This window comes from Mytilus galloprovincialis, chromosome 3, assembly GCF_965363235.1.
Source record: "Mytilus galloprovincialis chromosome 3, xbMytGall1.hap1.1, whole genome shotgun sequence".
In the NCBI taxonomy this organism is placed as follows: domain Eukaryota; kingdom Metazoa; phylum Mollusca; class Bivalvia; order Mytilida; family Mytilidae; genus Mytilus; species Mytilus galloprovincialis.
In genome coordinates, this window is record NC_134840.1 from 90,636,753 (window position 1) to 90,662,809 (window position 26,057).

At 32.1% G+C, this 26,057-nt stretch overlaps 1 protein-coding gene across 6 annotated transcripts in view; it reads right to left on the bottom strand.

Annotated features, from left to right (window-relative positions):
- Positions 1–2,785: 2,785 nt before the first annotated feature.
- The window catches only part of LOC143069342 (chordin-like protein 1), a 56,153-nt gene continuing 32,881 nt past the window's right edge, over positions 2,786–26,057 (bottom strand). The window contains exons 2-12 of one of the 6 annotated variants that reach the window (XM_076243925.1): positions 21,611–21,674; positions 10,912–11,012; positions 10,458–10,551; positions 9,924–10,072; positions 8,956–9,052; positions 8,657–8,701; positions 7,509–7,603; positions 5,734–5,941; positions 5,038–5,307; positions 3,947–4,063; positions 2,786–3,371 (exon numbers count right to left, since the gene is read on the bottom strand). In XM_076243925.1, the coding sequence (XP_076100040.1) occupies positions 3,226–3,371; positions 3,947–4,063; positions 5,038–5,307; positions 5,734–5,941; positions 7,509–7,603; positions 8,657–8,701; positions 8,956–9,052; positions 9,924–10,072; positions 10,458–10,551; positions 10,912–11,012; positions 21,611–21,674 (1,386 nt within the window). In that variant the 3' untranslated portion in view covers positions 2,786–3,225. Of the gene's footprint in view, positions 3,372–3,946; positions 4,064–5,037; positions 5,308–5,733; positions 5,942–7,508; positions 7,604–8,656; positions 8,702–8,955; positions 9,053–9,923; positions 10,097–10,457; positions 10,552–10,911; positions 11,013–21,610; positions 21,909–26,057 lie in introns of those variants that run through there. The other 5 variants (XM_076243924.1, XM_076243926.1, XM_076243928.1 and 2 more) reach the window with 5 other exon arrangements.

Consider the following 26,057-nt stretch of genomic DNA (forward strand, 5'->3'; position numbering starts at 1 on the left):
CTGGAATCTCACAGTCAGCCCGTTTAGCAGAATTATCATCACATTCAACAGTTCTGGGAGAAACAAGACTCAGATTTACGAGAGATTAACACCAGTTGTATTTTACGGGATTAATAGTTGCGAACTTAGATTCTGATGTATATAGGGAATTATTGTATTTAAATGTATTCTTCTGTCAATGGAACCTCTAACAGAGCACATATGACAAGAGCACCATCAGACGTCACAACTTTATGGACAGGAGACTACATAGATGCAAAAAATACCTACTAACATAGCTTCAACTGATGACACAAATTTTAATAATCCTCACAAAAATGGTTCTCATAAAAATCTCTTTACTTGGCCTAAACCCAATTTTCTAGCATTGCAGGAAAACTACGAGTACCTAACCTCACTAAATAACCACTCGTTTTGAAACGTAATGAACATTTATGTAACGTACGTTCTACATATTCACCGGAAATAATGACATTCAAAATCCGGAATATGCTGTTGCTACTAAATCTCAAGTCCATATGGTTTACCTACTACATTCCGATCTTGTTCAAGTTGACCCCGATGGTTAATTACAACCTTGTTTAGTAAATAATTAAGGCCTTCCTTATACAGTATCACACTGTCCAATGTTTAAAGGCTATAATGGAGGCAGTTGGAGCTCTCGAAGCAGAAATTTACATGGGACCAGTTCTACTACCAAAAAGAAAGGGGCGGATACCTCAATATTCCAAAACGCAGCTACTACTTTGCAGGAAAAGTTCAATGAACTCGAAGACATAGGGGTAATGAAAAGACAAGAAGATATTATAGGTGTTACAGAAAAATATATCAATCCATCCTTCCTTATCAAAAAGTCGACCGGGGGTTTTCGACTTGTCACAGCATTTGCCGATGTTAGTCGCTACAGTAAACCTCAACCCTGATTAATGCCAGATGTAGATTCTACACTTCGACAAATTGCTCAGTGGAAACACATTGTGGTTTCTGATTTGTCTAAATCTTTTTATCAAATTATGTTATCTAGGGACTTGATGAAGTACTGTTGTTTCACAGCCCAAATCTATGGCGTTAGAGTATATGTGGTCTGCAATGGGGATGCCTGAATCTGAGACGGCGTTATAGAAACTTACTTGTCATGTGCTATGACACCTAGTACAAGAGGGCGTCGTAGCGTAAATTGTCGACGATCTATATTGCTGCGGCTATAAACAAGATGAACTTCTTACTAATTAGAAAAGAGTATTACAAACCTTACAAAAGTGTAGCCTACAAAAAAACACTGATTGCACCTGAACAAGCTACAATACTCAGCTGGATTTGGGAACTCGGACCAATCCGTGCAAGCCCTCACCGCTTTGCTACACTTTCTAAATATCAGCCTTCAAAGACCGTACGTGCGCTTAGATCATTTGTTGGTGCCTACAAAGTGTTTCTCGTGTAATTAAGAACTCTTCTGGACTTGTTACTACGTGAAAACGCAGTAGCTGGATGCGAATCAGTAGTTATCAAAGGTACCAGGATTCTAATTTTATACGACAGACGCGCGTTTCGTCTACATAAGACTCATCAGTAACGCTCCTGAAGATGAAGCTCAAAAAAGTTATATAGCCAAACAAGTACAAAGTTGAAGAGTATTGAGAACCCAAAATTCCAAAAAGTTGTGCCAAATACGGCTAAGGTAATCTATTCCTGGGATAAGAAAATCCTTAGTTTTTGGAAAAATTCAAAGTTTTGTAAACAGGAAATTTACAAAAAATACCATATAATTAATATTCATGTCAACACAGAAATGCTGACTAATTGGCTGGTGATACCCTCGGGAACGAAATTTCCGACTTGGAGCTACGTTGTACGTAAACAGAAACGACAAACTACTGCTTCATTATTGCAAAACAGCAAACAATCCTTAAATGCGCTTCATGTTAAACTCTTGTCATTAAATCTTATATATTTGAAACAGCTTTACTTAAAAGGATGTTTTGCTACAAAAATCTTAATGAATATCCTTCTGGGTAAAGCTGTTCTCATATGTATTTTGATAAAATCCTATGAATGAACTGGTTATCTTTAGGTCAAATACGAAAATTGTGTATAGATAGAAGATGTGGTACGAGTGCCAATGAGAACTCTCCATTCGTCACAATTTGTAAAAGTAAACCATCATAGGTTAAAAACGGCCTTCTACACAGAGCCTTGGCTCATATCCAACAGTAAACTCCCCAAAAATGATTTGATTCAAAACATTAAAAAAAAAAAAAAAAAAAAAAAACCGGTATAATCTATATAAAAATCGAAACACGAAAACACTTCTTGGATCCTCAAGTTCTTTGACTTTTTTGTCCCTCTATTATGTGTCTTCTATTTCTACTTTCACGTTAATTGAAAAATGCTATCACTTCAATATATTTCATTTTGATTGAAATGTTTCAGTAAGCCATATGCTCCAGCATTCCTGAATATCAAGAATATCAACTATTTTAATAAATGAACAAAAGAAGCTCAAAAGCAGAATTTTAAAAATAAAGATTTCATATCTGAGACAATAGTCGAATAAAAAGGACATAAGAGTGGCTCTATCATACAATATCATTTTCATTTTGATTTAAGTAGCATACAATGCAGTAGTATATTATAGTCTAAACATCTGTTATATGTCGTGATAATAGGGAACGTATAGAAAATCTTTTTCCTTCGAAAGAAAGATTTTTTTTTGCATTCTACTCGGGATTTCAACAAACTATTTCCAGTATTGTACTCCATACCAGGGTCACAAAAGTAAAACCAATTGTACTTTATATAATTTAATTTCCAACATTAGAGTTTAGAAAAATGATCTATACGCATAAAACAAATAGCAATAACAAGTATAAAAATAAACTTAGTAACATGTTTGTCAACTTACAAGCAAATTAATCACCACAAAGATATAATGAAAGAAAGAATGCAAAATATGATGAATCTGAAAGACAGTATGTTTGTTCGGAGTTTATATTGAATTAAGCCCTAGTTCAAAATATTATACACAGCAATGATAAGTAACTAAAGCAGAAAGGCCAATATTTACATTTAAAGATATGTTCAAGTGTGCATACGTTTACAAAACATTAACAAAAATGATTCCGAATTGTCGGAAAGATCATGTGGATCTAATTTACAGAAATAGTCAGTCAAAGACGACACCATGACAAATGTTACAAAAATATTGGTCTGAGCCATTAGCAATTTTCAACTACATTTCTTTCGCACTATTTCTTCGAAGTCCGCACATAATATTTCTTGCATTATTATTTTTGTAGAGCAGCGTTTTTCTTTCTTTTTAAAACACCTTTGGTATGTTCGCTTGAGTCTTCTTTTGAATGTATTTAATTTTTCTGAAAATAAGAAAAATACATAATTAACAAAAGATATATACATGTAGCTATACAGTATAGTGGGAAGTCTACAAGTAATAACTTATGGTAAATATATCCTAACCTTATGCAAAGATACTAGTACCATATTGATTTCCTTGAAATAGAGTTGCTGCTTACAAGGATGCTATAAAATCGAGGTTCTAATTGATGAAGTTGAAGTCATTCCTTCGAAATTGCATGGACACCATCACAAGTTTGTTGATCGTTATTGAATATCCATTTCACAGAAGACTACAGATATGTTCCAATTGTAGTAACAACATTTTCGTCATCGTTTCTTCGAATTTTACATCACCAAATGTGTATTGATACGTGCAACATGAGGAGCAGGATCATATTACCCTTCCAGAGTACCTGAGATCAATCCTTTTTTTTGTTAGCTTCGTGTTAAGTTTTTGTTTTGATGACTGTTGTTTTGTGTTTTCATTGTTTTTTTGTTTTTTGTCATTGCATGATAGTCGACTTCTGATTTTGTATTTATCTTTCATGCCTTTTCAAGTAAATTGTCTTAAATTATGTTATAATGAACTTACTTTTCCTTGCTGCCCCATAAATTATTTTATCATCAGTTATTTGTTGTCTGAACCAATTTGCTGGATAATTGTATATTTTGAATTCACTTAAAGAGTCTTTAAACTCACTTTTTGCATCTGAAAAGTAAAGTTTTCCCTTTAAATCGACTTTAAAAACAATTGATCGAAATTATATAAAATGTTCGAATCAAAACCGTGTTTACGCAAGTTTTGTGCTCACAAGTACTTGACATTTCGGGGAAAAAATGAAAAAAATAGAAATTGCGAAAGAAATAAAGCGCACCATATACAAATATAACTTACAGACGCACAAGAAAATAAAGATGAAAGAGTAAAACTATCATTAACAAAAGGAAACAAACTAGTAAATAAAGGCAACAGTAGTATACCGCTGTTCAAAACTCGTAAATTGATAGAAAAAAAACAAAATCGGGGTAACAAACTAAAACTGAGGGAAACGCATAAAATATAAGAGGAGAACAGCGACACAACTTAAAAATGTAACACACAAAGAAACGGACTAAGCATTAGACAAAATCCGATGAGAATAACAAATATATCATCAAAAAATTAGTAAATGTACAATATTATGTCATGACTTCAAGTGACCTTGAAAGAAAGAAATCAAGGTGCAAATATGTTGAAGCTAAAAGATTTTCCACTAGTAAATTGTCGATGCACTCGTACGTTTTATGCCAGTACAATTGTTATCTGCTAAGAATTAAAAAGTTGTATAATAAAACGATGTGGACAGTTCACTACCATGCAAGTATCGTAGTCTATAGCATTATGTTTTAAAGTAAAACTTTGGTTGGTAGATTATAAAATCAAAATTATCATTGTCCAGTATCTATTTCAATAATTTAATTGTCAAACAATCGACTTGTCAGCATTGACAAAACTAGTGACCACTTAGTTTCAAAACAACTATTATAGATGCAATATTACATTGGAACATCCGCATCGCATGTTGTATCCCCACGAGAAGACAATATCTTTCCGTAAAAGGTTCATGGCAAACACATAAAACATACTCGGCTTGCACTATATACCCAAATGATTTAGATTACAGATACCAGTAATTATCATACCTGCAATGTGGCTAACTTTCCAAAACCAAACTTCCACTGTGTCAGACATCAAGTCATCAAATGCGAAAAATGTCTTTGAGTTTTCTTCAAAATATCTATACACTAAATACTTTGTCTTTTTAGGAAGGCAAAATTTGCCTTTGAAAATGCAGCTTTGTGATTTGTTAGTTTTAGGAAATAAAACTGGCCATTCAGGATTTATTATTGATGAACTATCTTTTGTGTTATTTATTAAACAATAACCTTTAGCATTCACTTTTCGTTTCCTTTCTGAAATGACAAAATACAAACTAAATGGATATGGAATATTCTTAAGTCAGAAACATATCATACAGTTCTAATAGATTCTTTTGTTCATGTAATTTATAAACGCAAATTACAGTCCGAACTTAAGGTACTGCGAACAATGGTCGCAAAATGATATCCAGCGCAGCATTAAACCATGGCAATTCACTGGTTACCAAGACATAAGAAATAAAATTAATTGAATAAAAAAAGAAGGAGTTACACAATTACTTTGTATTTTTTTTCTGAGTTGTACAATTGTGTGAAAGTCCGTGTTTGGAGGTTAGAGGGAGTATTGGGTGTAAGTGTTTTTTGGTGGGTGGAGGGGGTTAGTTTAACTTAAAAACATTGCAAAAAGTCACCAAGATCTTTGAACTCAGATGCATTATCATAATTATAAAATTTGAATACCCTTTTTAGCTTTTCTGCCTCTTCGTCGTTGCTTATTTCTATTTTTGGAACTTTTACATTTTCCATCGTCTTTTTCTTTCCTCTTTCTTTTTTTCGCACCCTTCCTCCTTTTTTGTCTGCATACTTGACAACATTCTCCTTTAGGCTTTCTTTTTCTTTTACATTTTAATTTAGGACACTCTTTTCTCTCACAAATTACTTCCCCGTTCTAAAATAAATGTAATGAGTTAAGAACAATCCTTTCTACTTTATTCAGGTTCATCTGTAACTGTCTACAGGTCCAATTCAAAACGATGATATGGAGTCCGAGTCATAAGCATTACATTTTATTAAGCAACCAACAATTTAAAAGAGCCTGTCATTAATAGACCAATTTCGTCTCTTTTTGGTAAGTTTATATTTACATCTGTACAAGTATGGACACAGACGCAAATTGTCAGTGGGGTTAAAAGTCGTTACAAATGTATTGAAAGCTAGACTGGAAATGTGTATTAACAAATTGAGTTGATGTGTACATGTCTTCATTCAAATGCATTGACTGATAAAAAAAAGGGGGCTTCAACTTCCACCCCTCTCTATGAATAAGTTGTTTGAGTGTTTGAATATGGAGTTTGTTAATAAATAGCTGCACAGTAAGCGCATGATATGTCTCCAATGGGTTTTCAATGTAGCCAGAAACTCCTGCACTTATAGGTGTCCAAAAACTATAAAATCCCTTCTTTTTTTAAGCATATATAAAAATTCATAACACAGAAATGTATAATCTGAAATTTATTACAATCAAAAGGGACCTTAGGTCAATAGTTTAAACAATTCACCAAAGTTTAATTAAAGGTGATGGATGCATTTTTGTGTTATTGTTCAAAATTGTTACATCTGTATCATAACATCCACCAAAAGGCTGACTGAAGTATAGAAATATGATAAACCGGACTTCTTCCTACCGGCGGTAAAACTTATGCAAAAGAGAACATCCGTTTGGCTGTGTGGGATGTATAAATACACAGCCACGTCAGGTAGGAATATAGAAATTAAGGTCAAGTTACAGTAAATGGGCTATGTCACAGATTTTTCTTAAAAACAAATATGTTCAAGAATTATTTAGACTCTTTAAGGGTATCTCAGTTCTTTAAAATGTCTGCCCTATATCCAACATATACATGCAACTTCAGTTTTCAGTGGCAGTTTAAATTACCTGCCCTCAATCCCAGTCGATCCACATGAAACCTACCTATTACATTGTCCTTATCCTGGATATGTCCGAACAAATTGTTACTGTGCTATTATAAAGCAACAAGCAATCAAATTATAAAACCAAAACAAACGCAAAACCAATCTTGAAGGGAGGATTTTCGTTTCAGTAGGCGTAGGAAAAGTCTGCTCCGCTCAGAGACAGAATATTAACATGTCAAGGTTAAGTGTCAAATACTAATAGAATGAGAACTAGCATGTAAAAATACCAAAACACGACAAATATGTCTAGAGTAAAGTATAGTTTCTGTTCATATCACACCAAGATACTCTCGTCTAGAATATACTCTTTGTAATTATCCCTGATCTTTAAAAGGCCATCTATCCATCCCCTCGGATAACATACAAAGGACGACGAAACTAAACTGCTAATCAACTTTTGGGTTAGAAAAGTTTGCAATGTGGCGAGAGACTCGAAACAATAATATTTTCAATGTTTTATTTAACGAAATGGAATGTTTTTAAAATTATAGAATGTATTTCTAGCGTTATGTACAGCTTAGTGCAATAGTTCTAATACTTACTAGACATTTGCATGTTACACAAGGCATGAGTACACCATTTACTATAGGTTTCCATTCTGTGCTGTTTCTGTGTACTCCATCATGTGCCACACAATCTAAAAACATTAAAATTAAATGAAATACATTAAAACTTGATGTTTTAGAGTTAAACGTTATAAAAAACTTACTAAATCGTTGTTCTCATCTATCATTGTCGAAATGAATGAAAATAATATCTGGATTTTGACAAAAATTTCAACCTTTATTTTTCCATGATAATTGATAAAAAAAACATAGAAGCAAGCGCTGTAGCTTAAATTCTTACCTTCTGCTTCATTGAAGGCAACACCAAAGCACTGATTATAATTTATGTAAAAATATACAATAAACAGCATGCAATGCAAGCATTTCCCAACCATCGCAAGATATCCCTCTGCATAAGCGCAATAATACGATGTGAGAACTTGTCAAATCACGTGATCAAGTATGGCGACAATAAGATTTTATGAGATTACTACCAAAAGGAATAATTAGTAGGGTACAATAACATTTAAACATTTAAATTGTAATATAAACACATTCCTCAGATGTTCGGAAAAGAAGTTTGGACGATTGTAACTCAATCAGGTGATCACTGCAAGAGATCATAGGTAGTTATGGGGTTGGATAAACTTTGTCGACAATAATTTAATTGACAGGCGACTGTATTATATACCAGGATAAAAGGATGACATCCTTGCCCTTGAATAAAAAGGCTACGTTTTTATAACCGTCTGAAGTAAATAAATGAAAATTTAAATAACATTTGTAAACTTTTATTGTAAAAGTGTCATTTGGAAAATTGACTTCACTCAGAGTGAATGATTAGGCTAGTCAGAACGACTGGTAAGATGTGAACGGTATTAGCGGGAGTTTCAAACTTTAATGTGTTAATTAGGAGACAATAATGAGAAGAGAATTTTTCAGTTGAAATGATGACTCCCCACCACCATGATTGATTCGTCTTATTTCCTCGTCTAGGACGAAAGCTGCTAAAGACTATGCTACATTTACAATAGATATTGGATGTTAATGGATGATACATTATAGTGGAATCGTTTTGTTAAAGGGTGAAAACACTTTTTCTTATAAAAAAAATAAACATGACTTAATCAGTGTGAATATCTTACCAAATGGGTCCCTTTTATTTGTAGTAGTGTAGTCTGGTGGTTTATCTGGAATTGCCAATGATTGCACAGTTATAAATTCGTAGCCTGTTATTTATGCTGCTTACCATTATCAATTTGATTTCAAAAATAATCCACAAAATGCAGCTGTGTTTAAGAATTAAAAGGGAAAACAGTATGAGAAGAGTATTTAACAAAGCCCGGAGAACTTTCCTGATAAGCGTTTTTCTAGTTTGGAAAACATATGTACTAGTATTTTTTCAAATTTCAATGTACATTTTAAGAAAGAGGAAAATACTAACCGGCACATTTTGGACAACAGTCATATTTTTCTGGAATTAATCTTGAACATCCTCTAGGTATATTGCAAGTCTTCAGATGACACAAAACATTTCCATTCTGTAGAAAATTAATATAATGTATAATTATATAACACTTAATAGAAATAATCGTTATTTCGATCATTATCGCCGTTTTGAAAAATCAAAAAGATTTTTAAGATTGAATTCAAATCCTATTTTTTAAAGACAATTCTCCATATATGAAAATAGCTCATATTTCTTGAAAATAAGTGAAAAAAATGCTGTGAAATATATATCTGTGTATTCTCACACTAGGCCTCTGTTGGAGATGTGTAACTCTAGTCCGCTCGATTGTCTTATCGTGATTGAATGATATAAAATTGAGAATGGAAATGGGGAATGTGCCAAAGAGACAACAACCCGACCATAGAGCAGGCAACAGCATTACTGCTCGAGTGTCTGATCGAATCTTTATTACAGTCTGCTAGAGTGTCTATTCACATTTGATTGATGGTACTGCTCTAGTGTCTTGTCGTTTGACACTACAGTATGCTCGATTGTCTTGTCGCGATCGAATGATATTACTGCTCGAGTGTTTGTTCGATTTTTATTACAGTCAGCTAGAGTGTCTTGTCACGTTTGATTGATAGTACTGCTCTAGAGTCTTGTCGTCTGACACTACAGTCTGCTCGATTGTCTTGTCGCGATCGAATGATATTCCTGCTGGAGTGTCTGATCGATTTTTATTACAGTCTGCTAGAGTGTCTTGTCGCGTTTGATTGATAGTACTGCTCTAGTGTCGTTTGACACTACAGTCTGCTCGATTGTCTTGTCGAGATCGATTGCTATTACTGTTCGAGTGTCAAGTCGAGTGATAGCATGCTATTCGAATGATGAGTTTTTACGAAACGAAGATATACATCAACCTTAACTTTATCAAATTTGCAAATACAAAACATAGTACTTACAGTACAAGCACAGTTAACACATTGTTTCTTTGATGTTGGTATTATTCCTGATGAATTTGATGGAAAGATGTCACCATGTGAATACTTTTTGCCGTGATATGAACATTCTTTGCCGTTCTTGCCACCTTTGTTCTTGATGTCGATGTCGACTGTAGGAGGAATGTTGTCAAAATCTACGTGAAAATAGGCCCTATCTCACCTCTTTTGTCAATGCTTTATATTTCATGTATCTACGTTAAACTTTATTTTCATCTATTTCTATCATGAGCTTGTGTTTGTGAAAATATTACAAATCTCTTTAAGAAAAGTTTAATGATACCCATAAAGTAGATATTGTTATCTTTACTTTGAAATTGAATGATTTTAATATTGCCCAACGTTATCCAATCATAACTCGAATGTTAACAAGCTTTGAAAAAGAGCAAATTAAAAATAATTGAAAATATCTATTTACTTAATTTATAGAAGCATAACATATTTATCCATAAAGATGCATTAATTTATAATGTAATACATATACTGGCGAATACACACCTTCACACACTGGGCAACACATTCGTGGATCAGTTTTAGGATTATCACATTCCACGGGGGGACACTGTACTGTTGTTACACACTTTACCTCTTCCTGTAAAATAAATGCTCATTAGTGATTATTCTAGTTAGAAAGTACATAGATAAATTAAAAATTGACAAACTTTCTTGCATATTGACCTAAATCATGCTTAAAAAAATGTATTGTTCCTGAGGAGATGACGTTTGAACTTACGATGCATCGAGAGTATGAAATAAAGAGATGTGAGGTCAATATGGTAACCTTTTAATCTTATATATATATGATGTTTAATCGTGATTCATAAACTTATCAATTTGAGCATATTTACATCCCGACTTTGAAATGAAAATGTCGACATAAGGCAAAGTACAAAAACTGACTCTGATGAAGTTCTCAAGAACTAAATATGTAATTCATATAAATTATTAATACCTTAATACAAGTACACTCAACACAATTTGATCCGATTTGTAATTTAGGATTCCACTTCTCCCCTTCGGAATATTGCTGATTGTTCAAGGTACAGGAGGATTCTGAAATTAGATAAGAAATCTTAACATTGGTGTCAGTTGTAACCTGTTCAAGTATGAACAATTTATACATTTTTTCCGTTTAAGTAAGACTGAACGTGCCTTTATTTACGACATAGTATAAAACAAACCAAAATACAAAAAAAAATCATTTAAAATCATCACAATGTACATCAATTTTAATAACAATGACGACTATTTCATCACTTTACAAACAGTACGTATGTACTAATCGAATAACTAAAAAAACAATCATTTTAAAACATCTGCCACTTGACGTAACTGATAAAAATATTTGCCACTGGACGCAAATCAGACATAAAGTCAACCGATCAGTAAGGTGATTGAGAGTAATATAAACATCTTAGTCACTATTCCCTGCATTTTTTAATGTCCTAGGAATCATGAAATATCGATAATTTGAAGAGAGTTGAATCGAGTAGAGTCATGGGAAAACGCATTACAGTTATAGTGTCTTTAATTCACGTTATAAACTTTTGAACATTGAGCATTTCCTCATTGGCAATATAGAACCCAGGTAGAACAATGACCAAATGCTTATGATTTTAAAAAGAAATCTGACAAACAAAGATTTAAAAAAAAAAAACAGCAACTATTAAGAACATGCGACAGAGGCAGAATATGCCTAAGCCATGATATATGGATGTCGTTTATTCTAATGATGGACTTTTTCAAGGTTATTGCAGCCATTTTGAATATGGGCAGATTTTCATAGTGGATAGTTGCTTGCAAACATGCATAGATGTTCCCGTACTTTCTTACGATTTTCACCTCCATCTGGAGAATCTGTCCCCTATTCAAGATGACTGCAATAACCGAGAAGTGAACAATTATATATATTACTCATGCAAATTATACTCGAAAACATTGTATCTTAGCTATAGAATTTGCTTTATAGGCAATTAAATTAATGTAAAAGAGGATGTTGTTTTCATGTCAATTCTAATATAGCAGTTAAATAAGTTTTATGTTTTATGATATAATGACTAACTTGATCGGCCATGTAAAATTTATGGTGGCGAGACGACCATCTATTTAGATCTTAACGTGGACACTCTTCTGCATATTACCTTTCCGGAACAAGTTGCATGCAGTTATTTAAATGTTATGTGTCTTTTTAAGTTACTATATTAATATATATATAATTATATATTCTTTACATTTTTGTGGTTTGGATTTATTTCCCACTTTTTCACTTCATATTATCTATTATAAACTCCTTAATATATAAATGAAAGAAACAATACCATATTAAGGAACAGCCAAAATCATAAATTGAATTAGGACGCTTTATACTACACCTTGGTAAAAAATAGATCCGAAACTAGTTGGTTTATCGTTTGAAATGTAAATTTCCATTCTGAAAAATCTCATCAATTGTCGAAGACAATCTTTATATAGTCAATGTTCTTATAATGTTAAATTACATATTTGTTTTTGTGTGTGCGTCCTTTATTTTAGTTTTCCTGCGTTTTATGGTAATTTGAATTATGATAACGCAATTCTGTATTTACCTCGGTTCTTAATGTTTAGTGTTTAAGGATGTTTGCTGCTCAGTTTCAAAATAAATAACTTTCCATAAAACTAGTATAGATTGCTAGGGGATTAATTGAGGAATAAAAAAAGCAAAACAAATATTGGGGTCAATGTGCTTGTTCTGGAGATATAAGCCATTGAAATTTTGGCGGGAAAATGTTCTCTCTTGACTTTTCATAGCTTTATCATTTACCAGTTAAAGTTCTCAAAAAAAAGGCTTATAATTATACATGTTAAAGATTTATAAAAAGAAAAATGGGGGTCCATGGGCAAAATTTTTTAAGGCATTCAAATGGATAAATCCAGAGGATTTCGAAAATCTTACAAAAATTCCAAAACGTGACAAGCAAACATCCTTAATTCAAAATGAAATTCGGGAAGGCTGAATATCATGTTTTATACGAATTTCAATTGTTTTAATGCAATTATATATTACAATTGCAAGTTATAAAGATTTGGCATATGATGTAATAAACTTTTTAATTTCCTATTTGATAGCAAGAAAGTGCATAGATTAGTTAAAACACTTAAAAAATTGAAAGTCTTCAATCTAGATCTTTGACTATAGTAAGTTGAACATATTTGAAATTCTTATGCAATCGGTCATTGTATGTGATAATGAATTGTTTGATTGATTTGGTATGAGTGTAGTGATCGATTAAACATATCCTTTATACCTTCAAGTATATGTAGTAGAAGAACAGAAGTTTAACGAGAAATTAAGTGGTAATTAGAAAAGTTTTTATATTAAAAGCTAGCAAGGATATTAGAATACACACAATGTAATATTTTACGAAAGGACACGAAGTTCCAGAATTATTTGTTGTACGGTTCTAGCAAAAGCAAATTTAATGCCGACCTCAAATTGTGCATTAAAAACCAAACATTCCGAAAAGATGTTAAATGCAGTTACGGCTATCGAAACCTAATTTTACTAAACACCTTAATATTTCGAATAATTCAATTTTGGGTTCTCAATCAATGCTCTTTTACTAAGTACTTAATTTGGCCTTTTTAAATATTTGTTTCGAGCGTCATTAATTCATATACTGTAGATGAAAAACGCGTCTGGCGTACAAATTTTTAATCTTGATATCTACGTGTTTTTTTGGTATATTAAAACAGTAAATGTACAAAATTTGAAAGTATCCATGTCAACGCGTACAATAATAATAACTAAATAGGTACTAAATATGTTAAAATAAAACAATTTGACAAACCATTTTGAATTGTTTAATATGGTAATATATTCTGTAAAATGCTTTACAATGTTTGAAGACTAAAATGAAAGTTATCTTAGAATATTATCAATCGTGTAACAATAGAAGGTGGAACCATAAAAGGCGTATATGTTTCGGGCGTAAACCCTTCTTGTATTCCTAAATGTGAAACAAAGCTATGTGATCGTTTTCAGATTCACTACATGATTTATAAATGATATAAACAAATAATTATGTTAATGTTTATAATATATACTATATATCGCCTGGTGTAAAAAAAAAATGCTAAGCCCAAACGCCAACTCTGTAGCAGGTACAGCTTGATGTTTGTTGTGAGCCAAGGGTTCGTGTTGAAGACCGTACTTTGACCTATAATGGTTTACTTTTACAAATTATGACATGGATGGAGAGTCATTCATGCCACATCTTCTTATATCTATTTTGTAATATTGATGAACCTTAACATCTGCTCTGGAGTCGAACAAAATCAATGGGATGCCTGTTTGATTGTGGGGGTTTACATGCTGCTTGGGGGAGGAGGGGGATCAAAATTTTATCTTTATCGAATAATATAAGGCTATATGTACTGAAGGATATATATCCTTTGGTAAAAATGAATTAATTAAAAAACGTGGTCATTTGATTAAAAAAAAAATGATTCGTGACAAACATGAAATTTGCATCTTTTAATTTCATTTTTACAGACGAGCGTTTTGATTAATCAAAGGTGTACTAAGTAAAGGGCCGAAAACAAAACAAACATGACCTCTGAAACCAAAAATTCTTAAGTGAACATACATATTCAGAACAAACACCATATATTTCATTTTTTTGGTATTTTAATAGAATGTTTTACTGTTTTTTTGTTCTTAACTAGTTTTACTTTTATACATATTAAATTAAAAGGCGTGAACTTGTATGGATACTTGATCTACTATGGACTAGTGAATCCTTTATCTGTTGTCGCCAATTTTGATGTCTTTGTGATAAGCAAAACCAAAATTGAAATGGTATTTTTGATAAAGACATTACAATTATACTTATTATTATTAATAAATATTTTGTTTTCATAATACGCCCTCATAAATCGAGATCTCGTCTGTAGATAATGGATTTACATTGTTCTCAGATCAACAGATCATTCAAACAATCAATAATTGGAAAGACGAAACGGATTTAATGAAATTCTTTTGCTACCTACTTAGATAATTTTATCAGGATATAAGATTGTAATAAGTACATAATTGTCGTTTGTTTAACATGACAAGAGGATTTGTTTAACACCTTTGTAGACAAATATGGGAGAGTCGTATGTAATATCGCTTTAAGCAGACGACAGGTTGCACGCGACTCCATTAAGATGAAAGCAGGTGAGAAGATTAGCCCTTTAGCTGGTCAGAAGGACTAGCCATTGGCGAGATGAAAGTCCTTATATTAATGATAACATCAAATTGCCGTCCCACATCGACGTCAACGCATGTTACAAACATGTTTAATTAGGGATAAGTAAATTAAATGTTTGACTTAAAAATCCAGACGAATAGAATCCCTTATATATGTAGATCCTTGAAGTTTTGTGGCGACGTGCAATACATTTACACTTTTGTATTAGCAAACATTAGTGTTTACATGTCAAGCATGCGATCATGGTTAGTATTTCACATTTAAGTTCATTTCTGCCATTATTTTTTTCAAATTGTACTTAAAAGTTTTGTAAATTTCCATATTAGCACGTTAAACTTATACAATTCAGCCCAAAAATTCTTTATAAAAACAAATAACCTTAGCGAACCTGTAAGGTGCTATCTATTTAAGCCATTATATCGTTTAAAGTTTCAATTGTAAAAATATAAATTTATTAGTTGCTCATATAATAAATCGCCTTGTTACTGCAGGTTAATTTGACAATTAATATACAAATTTATCTAGTAAATAACACTTTTTTATCAGATAAGATATTAAAGTTGAAGTAAATTCACTGAAAAATAAACCATTTGTGGTTTACTCTGTTATGGTAATTAACTGTGGGAAACTAGAGACATCAGATTAAAATGATAGACTTCGCTACCTATTTAACTTCTTTAACTGTTGTTAATTTAACTCCTCCCCTGTTTTTGTGGTTAAGATATACTACAATCGATTATTATCGCATTTTTCCGCAAACACGCGCATGATGAATTGCAATTCTGTAAATGAAAAGGGATCAAAGAAAATATAAATATAGAGATATTTTGTACAATCTTTAATTAATGCCAGAAATTATTTGAAATGGACAAGATATGATATACATGAGGGTAGTTTGTTGAACTTAGACCAGGGGGGACATTTACAAACAAGTAGACGGTCTCCGACTAAGTATGGGCTCTCATACTTTCAGGCGCCCAGATCAATTTCCAATCCTAAACAACAATGAAATGCAAAAATTACCTTTTAGTTTGTAAACAGCTATGTAATTACAAAAGATAATTAGTATCTACCGAAGAGACAACCCATTAAGGTAATTGCACCAAGTGTTTCTTTCTGTGTAGCCTTTATTCTATTACTAGCAGACAAGCACATTTTTGCAAATTCATGATGGTACCACGTGAGCAAAACCGCAAAGACGGTGACAGGACCCGTTTTCCTAATTGGAGGTATCATCTAACATTCATAACGATAAATCATAACGATGTGGTAGAAATTTTAAATATCCTGATATCAATAAATTAAATATACCCCAATTTACTTAAATTGAAAGAAATATTGAATATTTAAGTTTCTGATGCCGTGCCAATGGCATTTAATAAGTACCACCACTTTAGGTTGAATGACTTGAATACGTTAAAGATGTTGAAATAATAATGAAAAATATATACTAACAAGATACGATTTAAGGTCTGCCTTTGAAAGGAATACAAAACGAAAAGATGAATATGAGGGAATTTCCGAGAAAAAATAATGTATTTAAGAAACGATATAGTTTATTTCTTTCCTCGTTTTAATCACTCATTAAAGCGCTTCAAATTGATGCTTAAAGCCGAAGCAAGGCCAAGACGAACCCTAGCTTCCAACGAAGTGAAGGAGATTCAAGTCTTCAGGTTTCCGTGTCAATTTCTTTCCTCGTTTTAATCACTGCTGCGATAATATCATGGAAGCGCTTCAAATTGATGGGTAAAGCCTAAGCAAGGCCAAGACGAACCCTATAGCTTCAAACGAACTGAAAGAGATACAAGTCTTCATGTTTCCGTGTCATTTTCTCATTTGCTCAGATAAATAGTATGTCCCTCAAGTCAAAGGAAGTCAAATTGCAGGCTGGCATAAAATGTGTCATAATGTTCTTAATATAGTTCGGAAATCATAGCTAATTGCTGGACTTAGTTATATTAGTACCATTAGATAATTATATAAAAGGATATTAAATCATTTTATGTGTAAAATCGACAAAAAATAGCGGAAAATTTCAGCCCACAAGTTTTCCTACATGTTTGATATATAAACGTTCTGTAATGTTGCATTTAAAGCCATAACAATAAAACTTTGCTATTAATTAGACTAATGTTCGCCATTAAATCATCCCGATATTAATCTTAATAGCATAAAAAGGTAGAAAAGTTTATACAAAAGACATCAGATAAATGGGATAATTTTTCGTGAATTGCTAAGGAAGTAACTTTTCCTTAACATAAAACGAATTTAACATCATTCTATATTTTTAATGATAGGCTCCTGTTCACGTGCCTTCTGAACTTCTTTCCGTGTACTTTTATTTTAGTTCTGATATAACCATTACGTTAAAAATCGATTATAAAAGCCCCTTTTACATTTTAAAAGTTAATAGTTAAAGTTCACGAAAAACATACATCTATAAGTGAATTTTATATTCTATAAATTATTAGCACATAATCGTTACTTTCTAAGATAGATAGTAATTGTTAAGTGCACATTGCGTTGGTGGTTCACACACAGCAATCACTGTCTGCATAAGTAAGTATACATGGAACACACTTCCTATTGACACAATAAAACAATAAGCTGAGTTTTGATTAAGTCTTGATGTTGTATGTGAGGTACTAGACCGAACACTTCACTTCTGATTTCATCTGTCCTTGCCATGAGGACGTCATGCCTGATGATATGCTAGATGTATAGAACAACGGTTCGAACAACGAACAATCGAATCCCAAAGTTTTAGATCAAGATTTGTTTAAAAGAACTGTCAGCTCAAATTTCATTTTTTATTTCAACATGGCTTCATTTAATTTTACTAGTTATATTAAGTGAGAAAACCCCATTACAACATGATTCTCGTTGTACACGTTTGTGACTGAGGAAATAAAATATGTGTCTTGTCTTGTCTTGTCGTTCTTGAATAGTTGCGTACGATGTATGATTTGAAAGCATTCATCTCTATAGCAATCGTATAGCGTGTTCATCTTTGTTTTGCCTCGTTTGCATCGACTCGACTATGGCAGTCATATTTTTAAAAGTATAATATATATAGTGTAAGATGTATACAGACCTGTGTTTAACAAAATTACACTAGTTATAAGCCAAAATTCGTAGTATTCGATTAACATATAAACAAAAAGGCAGGCACTGTTCAGTAGCTGCCTACTATTAATTGCAATTAAGGTAAAAAAAAACGCTTTTTAGCTCACCTGACCCGAAAGGTCAAGTGAGTTTTTCTCATCACTTGGCGTCCGGCGTCCAGCGTCCGTCGTCCGTCGTCCGTACACTTTTACAAAAATCTTTTCCTCAGAAACATCTGGGCCATATTTAACCAGACTTGGCCACAATCATCATTGGGGTATCTAGTTTTTAAAATGTGTCCGATGACCTTGCAAACCAACCAAGATGGTGGCCATGGCTAAAAATAGTACATAGAGGTGACATGTAGATTTTGGCTTATCTCTCTGAAATCAAAGTATATAGAGCAAATCTGACAGTTTAAATTGTTCATCAGGTCAAGATCTATCTGCCCTGTAATTTTCAGACAAATCGGACAACCTGTTGTTGAGTTGCTGCCCCCGAATTAGTAATTTTGAAGAAATTTTGCAGATTTTGGTTATTATCTTGAATATTATTATAGATAGATATAAACTGTAAACAGCAATAATGTTCAGCAAAATAAGATATACAAATAAGTCAACATGACCAAAATTGTCAATTGACCCCTTAAGGAGTTATTGCACTTTATAGTCAATTTTTAACAATTTTCATAATTTTTTGTAAATTTTTAGAAAATATTTTCCACTGTAATTACTGGGCCAAGTTCATTATAGATGTTCAGTAAAGTATGATCTACAATCATACCACCTTCACCAAAACACGATTTTGTCATGAATTTATCTGTATTCATTGTTTAATATGCACATAGACCAAGGTGAGCGACACAGGCTCTTGAGAGCCTCTAGTTTGTTTTTCGTGTCAGTGTCCCAAACTAGATTCTAACAAAACTCCTGTACCAGAAACAAAATGTTTTAAACGTATTTGTAAAACATAATATTGCTTGCAATGTTTTCGATACAATTAGTAGTACCAATTTTAATGCAATAATGTCTTGATGCCAAACGATTCAAAGCCTTAAGCTGAAATAACCATAAAAGACCCAAAAAGAAAAGCACAAAACCAATCGGATCATGTATGATCTTAATTTTGTGACTACAAAACAATATCGTATTTAGCGTGTTATCAGTGAAATACTAAGCTAGCGGGCTATGTACGCAATTCATTTGATTTTATTTTAGTCTATAGTTAACGTCATTAGTTTTGACATAAAAAAAAATGTTAAAAAGTACAAGAATGAATCATACAACATTCGTTCAATAAAACGACGACAAGTAAAAAATAATGATAGATAAAACACCGTAATTAACACAACCCTATACATATACATCTGATAGATTATCCAAAACAACTAGTACACTAACAAAATAGTCACAATGACGTTTCAGAAAAGAATGTAAAATGCACGTGGACAACGACAATCTCTATATGGCATCACCAGACCACGGACAATATTTTGACGATTTTCAGACACATACTGGAATTTCGTTGAGTATGTTAATGTTTTTTGTAGTCAATCAATACAACAATTAAAAAAAAAAAATAACAACCACAAAAACCCAAACAATTTACTGTTTTTATACATTTTGGTATTAACGATAACCGTCGTATGTACAAGTATTCTCAAACCATGAGGTATACTATACGTATCATTTATGCTCTTTGCTTATTCTATGTCCAAGGGTTACTTTTCTTGGGTATGGTAACATGGTCATACCTGTTTTTCAATAAAAAGAATTGTTACAGTGAGACGAACATTTTGCAATCCAGATGTATAAAACACATCTAAAATGGGGACGTCGAATCAAACGACTCGAAAAGGGAGAGTGTCAAGTTATCTGCAACTCTAGTTGGTCAGTAGTTGCCTGTTAAGCATACTACCTTTCTTATCCTCCTTTCTAATACAGTGACAGTCAAAATTTCCCGTCGTTCAAACTGATCCTCTTTACTCGCAAAACTTATCTTGTGAAATTATAGTGCAATTTTTTTAGCATGCATGAAAGATGTGTCACTGAACGTAAAGCAAGAAAACACAATTCAAACATAACTCAAGTTACCACGTTACTTTTTTTCTATTCGTTTCATTTTTGTGTTACAACTTTGTTTTGGGTGAAAGAAAACATACCATGTCACTTCCACAATTGAGTATATGTTTACAAAGTAGCAGTGAGTATGTTATTTTGTGTACGCTCTTCCCATAATACTTATATTGTATTGACAACTTACGTACACCAACAACCATTTATCAAACAATTGAAGAGCTGGAAGTACTTGTTAATTATTTCAATAAAGTGCAATTGTTATAAAACTAAGGTTACAACTCACTCAGGCGAGGCCAACCTTGCTCAATTTTGCCTGTTTCAGAACATTCTGTTTTGCTTTTTTCATGCTCTCAAAAGTTTTCTTTTTTGACTTTTGCAACTGTTCTAACGTGCTTAATGAAGGTTATTAGATATTAACACCTGTTTGTCGTTGTTTCATTGAATGTTCAGTTGTTTAATGTTGAAAGCCGCATTGTTTTTTCTATTTTAATTCACTTGTAATGCTTGATAATTGACTCATTTACCAAACATCTTCTTTTATTTACAATGAACGTGAAGAACTGTCTTATCCTTAAGGCCTCCAAAACAAAATTCGTAACATTGCATTTTCGGTTTCTTTATCATACAAGTTGACACACTTTATATTCCGACACAATCTTTAATCGGTTTGAAAAACAGAAAATAATGTCCTTATTGAAATACAAGAATAACTATAACAGTATAGTAGTACTTTATAACATGTATATACGTTACACTTTTTGTTTTATAAAATTTCAATAAAAAGTGCAACATAATTGTATGATAAGCCTACTGTGATGTGGTTCATTAAAAAAAACGAAAACTTGTTATCATACCAATAATAATCTCCGTTACTCGATTGAAGATTGACATTTATTTTATTTCCTGAGTATTACGTTGTCGATACGAGTTTTAACGGTTTAATCAAAGTAGAAATGTTTCAATTTAAATGTAAACTTCTTTGTAGGTAAAACGTATCGTTTTCCATGTTTTGTAAATAAAAGCGAAATAATGAAATCCGATATGAAACATAAAACATATAAAAAAAAATAGTCTATATGTATTTGATTTGATTTAATTTATCAAATCTTGATAATAAATCCATAAAGTATAAATTAATCTATGACTCTTTTGTATTAATAAAATATGATGCAAAACTCGTTATATACCTGTAAGCGAGGTAAAATATCTTTTTGGAATAAAATTATTTAATACTTACCAACTGTTTCGAGAAATTTTCCAGATATAAGCAGAATTAAAACAGTAAGCATCCAGATCATGGTCTTAAAAAGAGAAAAAGTGAAAAATTTAATTTTTCAGATTTCGCTGTTATAGTTCACATTTTGCTTTGATCACTAATATGTACATGTCAGATTGTGGAAAATTGTTTATTAACTCTACTTCAAACAGAGAGTGTCTTCTACACGATTATAATATACGTATGCCGGCGTCTTCGAACTGATTAACGTCCGAAAATATGGAGTCACCCATCTATCCGAAAAACTCTAGCGATAATTGAAAATGCATTATTATTGTAAACGGCCAATCACCTAAAACCACGTGACACTTTCATTCACCTGGGGAGGTCCCTTAAACATCTTAAATTTACTATTTTAGTATTTAAAAAAGGTGTATTAAACTTAATTTGTCAATTGCAAAAAATGCAAACATACGTTTGTTTGTACATCAGGCAGACAAGCATTCAAACGGCACCAATATGATTTTAGAAGACTGTTAATTTATAGTATAATACATGTTCACAGACTACTGTCATGATAGGTTTATTACAGATATTATACATGTAATTGTTTCTCTACTGGGGGTAGTTATGATAAAATGGACATAAACTGATCGGATCTATAATAAATGAAGTATCGGCAGAAACCTGTCTTCTTTTAACTGTTTAACATTGTTGGATATCCGAGACTTACCTGTTAGTATAGAAAACTCCCTCTTAAGGTAAAACAACAGCTCATCTTTAAACTATAATCTCAAGGACTTACATATAAATCAAAGTAATTGTGGGTTATATGTCAAGAGGAAGCAATCCAACAACACTAATATATAACAAGATGTCTATAGATCAATTTACGGTCTTCAATAAAAAAAAACATTTGTATAAATCTACCATATAGTACGCTCTAAATCGTAATTAAGTCGATGGATGAACTAACAGAGACCATTAATTTTAAGCAATGATGTAAAATCGCCTTTTGGAACTTATTTAAAAATAACTGAAGGACTTCCTCTACGGTATCTTTTTAAATACTGGGAAAAAAGAAAGAAAAATTGCAATGTAGAATTCTTTTACTTTAATGAAGTTAAGTTGTCTCAAGGTTTTCAATGATATTCTAATTTTACTCTTTTGTGGACGATCATTTAATTTTTGAGGTGAGGGAGAGTATATTTAGAATTAGTAACTTGGACTGATTAAAATTGAAACATAAAGTAAAGCTGCGTAGCAACAGATTAAAATTGTAAATTCGGAAAAACAAATCCTCCGAGAACATCAAAGGTTCGTCGCTAATACTGATGGTCAAGTTCTAAATATATGTTTGTTAAGCTTTGTTTTACGAAGTATGGTGTTATTTAAAACTTTAGCAGTTGTCAATAATGTAGATATTGATGACGGAAACAAATATCATACAGTTATTATCAAAAAGGATGAAACACTGAGTTTAGTGTAACCATAACGGTAAATTCTGGCCATCCAGCCACTTATCACTGCTGCTGACATGATGATAATATTCATAATAGAAAATAATTGTTAATTGATTGTGTATAAATACATCAATTATAATTCATCCTTTAGCAAAGGTAAGCATTAGAGGGTAATCTATAGCTTATCTATTTTGGCCTCTTTGTGCTCAATTTCACATATATGAGTGCTTTGCATCCCTATAAGATATGGTATTTGAAAAAAGCTAAATAATCGAACAAATTTATATATTCAGCTACACATTCTCGAAATAGAAATCATACAGTGGTTGTCGTCTGTGTATGTAGTTCATACGTATTTCTCGTTTTTATATAGATTATACCGTTGATTTTCCCGTTTGAAAGGTTTTACACTTGTAATTTTTGGGGCCCTTTACAGCTTGCTGTTAGATGTGAGCCAAGGCTCCGTGTTGAAGGCCGTACCTTGACCTATAAGTGTTTTCTCTTATAAATTGTGACTTGGATGGAGAGTTGCGCATTGGCACTAATACGACATCTCCCTTTATATATTGTAAAAGTATATTGGTTGCAAGGCAATTACCCATAGTTTAGTAGAAAACCCTTAAAAACCTTTGAAATAATGTTCAGGAAAAAAAGACAAACACGAGATTTAAGCGAATATCATTATGTTAGTCAGTAAACAGGTTTTAATGGTACAGTCAGCAAACAGCTTTTTATGGTTCAATCAGAAAACAGCATTTTATGGTACAGTCAGAAAACATCTTTTCATGGTACAATCAGTAAACAAAACATCTTTTCATGGTACAATCAGTAAACAAATTTTATGGTACAGTCAGTAAACAGCTTTTTATGACACAGTCGGTAAACATTTTTTTATTGTACTTAGTAGTCAGTAAACTGCTTTTGATAGTACAGTCAATAAGTTTTTAAGGGTACGGTCAGTAAACAGCCTATCATGGTATAGTCGGTAAACAGCCTATCATGGTACAGTCGGTAAACAGCCTATCATGGTACAGTCAGTAAACAGTGTTTTTTTTACAGTCAAATGAGTAAAAATATTGTTATGGTACAGTCAGTAAACAGTTTTATATGGCAGAGTCGACAAACAGTTTTTATGGTACAGCCTTAGTAAACAGGTTTTTATGATACAATCAGTAAATTTAATGGTCGAGTTTGTAAGCAAATTATCATGATACAATTGGTAAACAGTTTTTATGAGATATAAGAAGTACAGCTTGTATGAGGTACAATAAGTAAGCAGCCTTTTTTTTTTTAGATCAATCCGTAAGTAGCTGCTTTGGTACAACCGGATTTTTGTATGATATATTTAGTAAACACACTTTATATGGTGAAATCAGTTAATAGCTTTAACCTGAAACCGCTAATGTTGAAGATCCTGGAAGGGCATGACAATTACACTCCCCAACTTTGTATTAAACAACTTACCATGTATTTTGAGTAAACCATTCTAATCTAAATCTTAGTTATGATAGTGCAATTACCCTTTACTTGGTTGATGGATTGGAACCAATTTTCATGTTTATATAACGGACGACATCAAAAGATCGATGTAGGATAAAAAAAACTTAAATCAAATAGTTTGGGGGTGGGGGGGGGGGAGGGGTCAACATTGCTGTAAGTTTTGTTAATGCAAAATCGATTTTACATATATCCTTATTGGTCAATCAATTTTTCCCAAATTAAGTTAAGAGGGGGGAGTGTGGGGTCAGTGAAAAAAACTATGTGAATTAAGTTTTTTTTATCCTACATTGAACTTTTTATGTCGTCCCTAAAGGATGATTGCAAAAAGTAGCAAATGCCATGGTCAATATCTTAATCGCTCTTGGTCTAAGATCGATTGCATGATGGTTTGCTTTACGCAATTGATGTGTTATACTTGTAATATTGTTGATGTTGAATGATTTTTATCGTTTCTGTTATATTTACTGACTACTCTAAACCCGATCGTTATTATGAATAATTATATTAATGAAGACAAAATGGCGAACTGGTATTATTGTGACGTTGGGTTGCTGTTACATTTTTTTTTATTACTTGCACCTGAGAAATTAAAGCTTGGAACGCTTTTCACAAGCATTATCTTATTTGATACAAACAGAGAAAGATGCGTTTAAATAATTTCATAAAATATCAAAAGTGTATATACAAGATTAAAAATAATTTCTCAGTTTTGTTAAGTTTTGAATTCATTGCAATTCTATAATTCAATACTTTTTTCTCATATTTCATGACACAAATAACCTTAACATACATATAAATTCGGGATAACTAATGAACCATACTTCAAAGACAATAGGTTTGCTTAGTGTCCTGATTTGTAAATAAATATATATGTGTTTTGTACTTAAATAGGATAAATTAAATTTAGGTAAATTCCTTTATCCGTAAAATTTAAAAGAAAAATCTATCATGTGTAGGAGTTTTAAATTTTAACTCTAAAACTGGCGCCAAACTTTTATTTCTTGTTAATTAATAATGTAAAAAATATATTTTGACGCCAGAGTTAGTAAAACGTTCACAGGGTGCAGTACGTTTTATACAAAGTATTTGAAATGGTTAAAGGCGATCATGATTATAGCTTGTAAACAATTATACCAATATAAACATTACGATTATTCCATATATGTAAGTTTTAATGAACAAAATTGTACAGAATACTGTCTCTGTAAGCCCCTCCTAATTTCTTTGATGTTTGATTAGCATTTTATTGTTTTCCTTTGTGATCATAGGTTATCAGGTAAATTTCATAGTCTGATATTTTACTATCATAAAAAGTTTTGAAGATTCACGTGGAGCCGATGAGACAAGTTCTGAACTGGAACTTGATACCAAATTATGAACATAAAATGGGTCAATGTAAAAATACGGAATATGCGATTTAAGTGAACTCGTAGTCTAACATTTGAGAATGCCAACTTTGCTTAGAAGAAGCATACAACAAAACAATTCTATAGCATGCATAGACA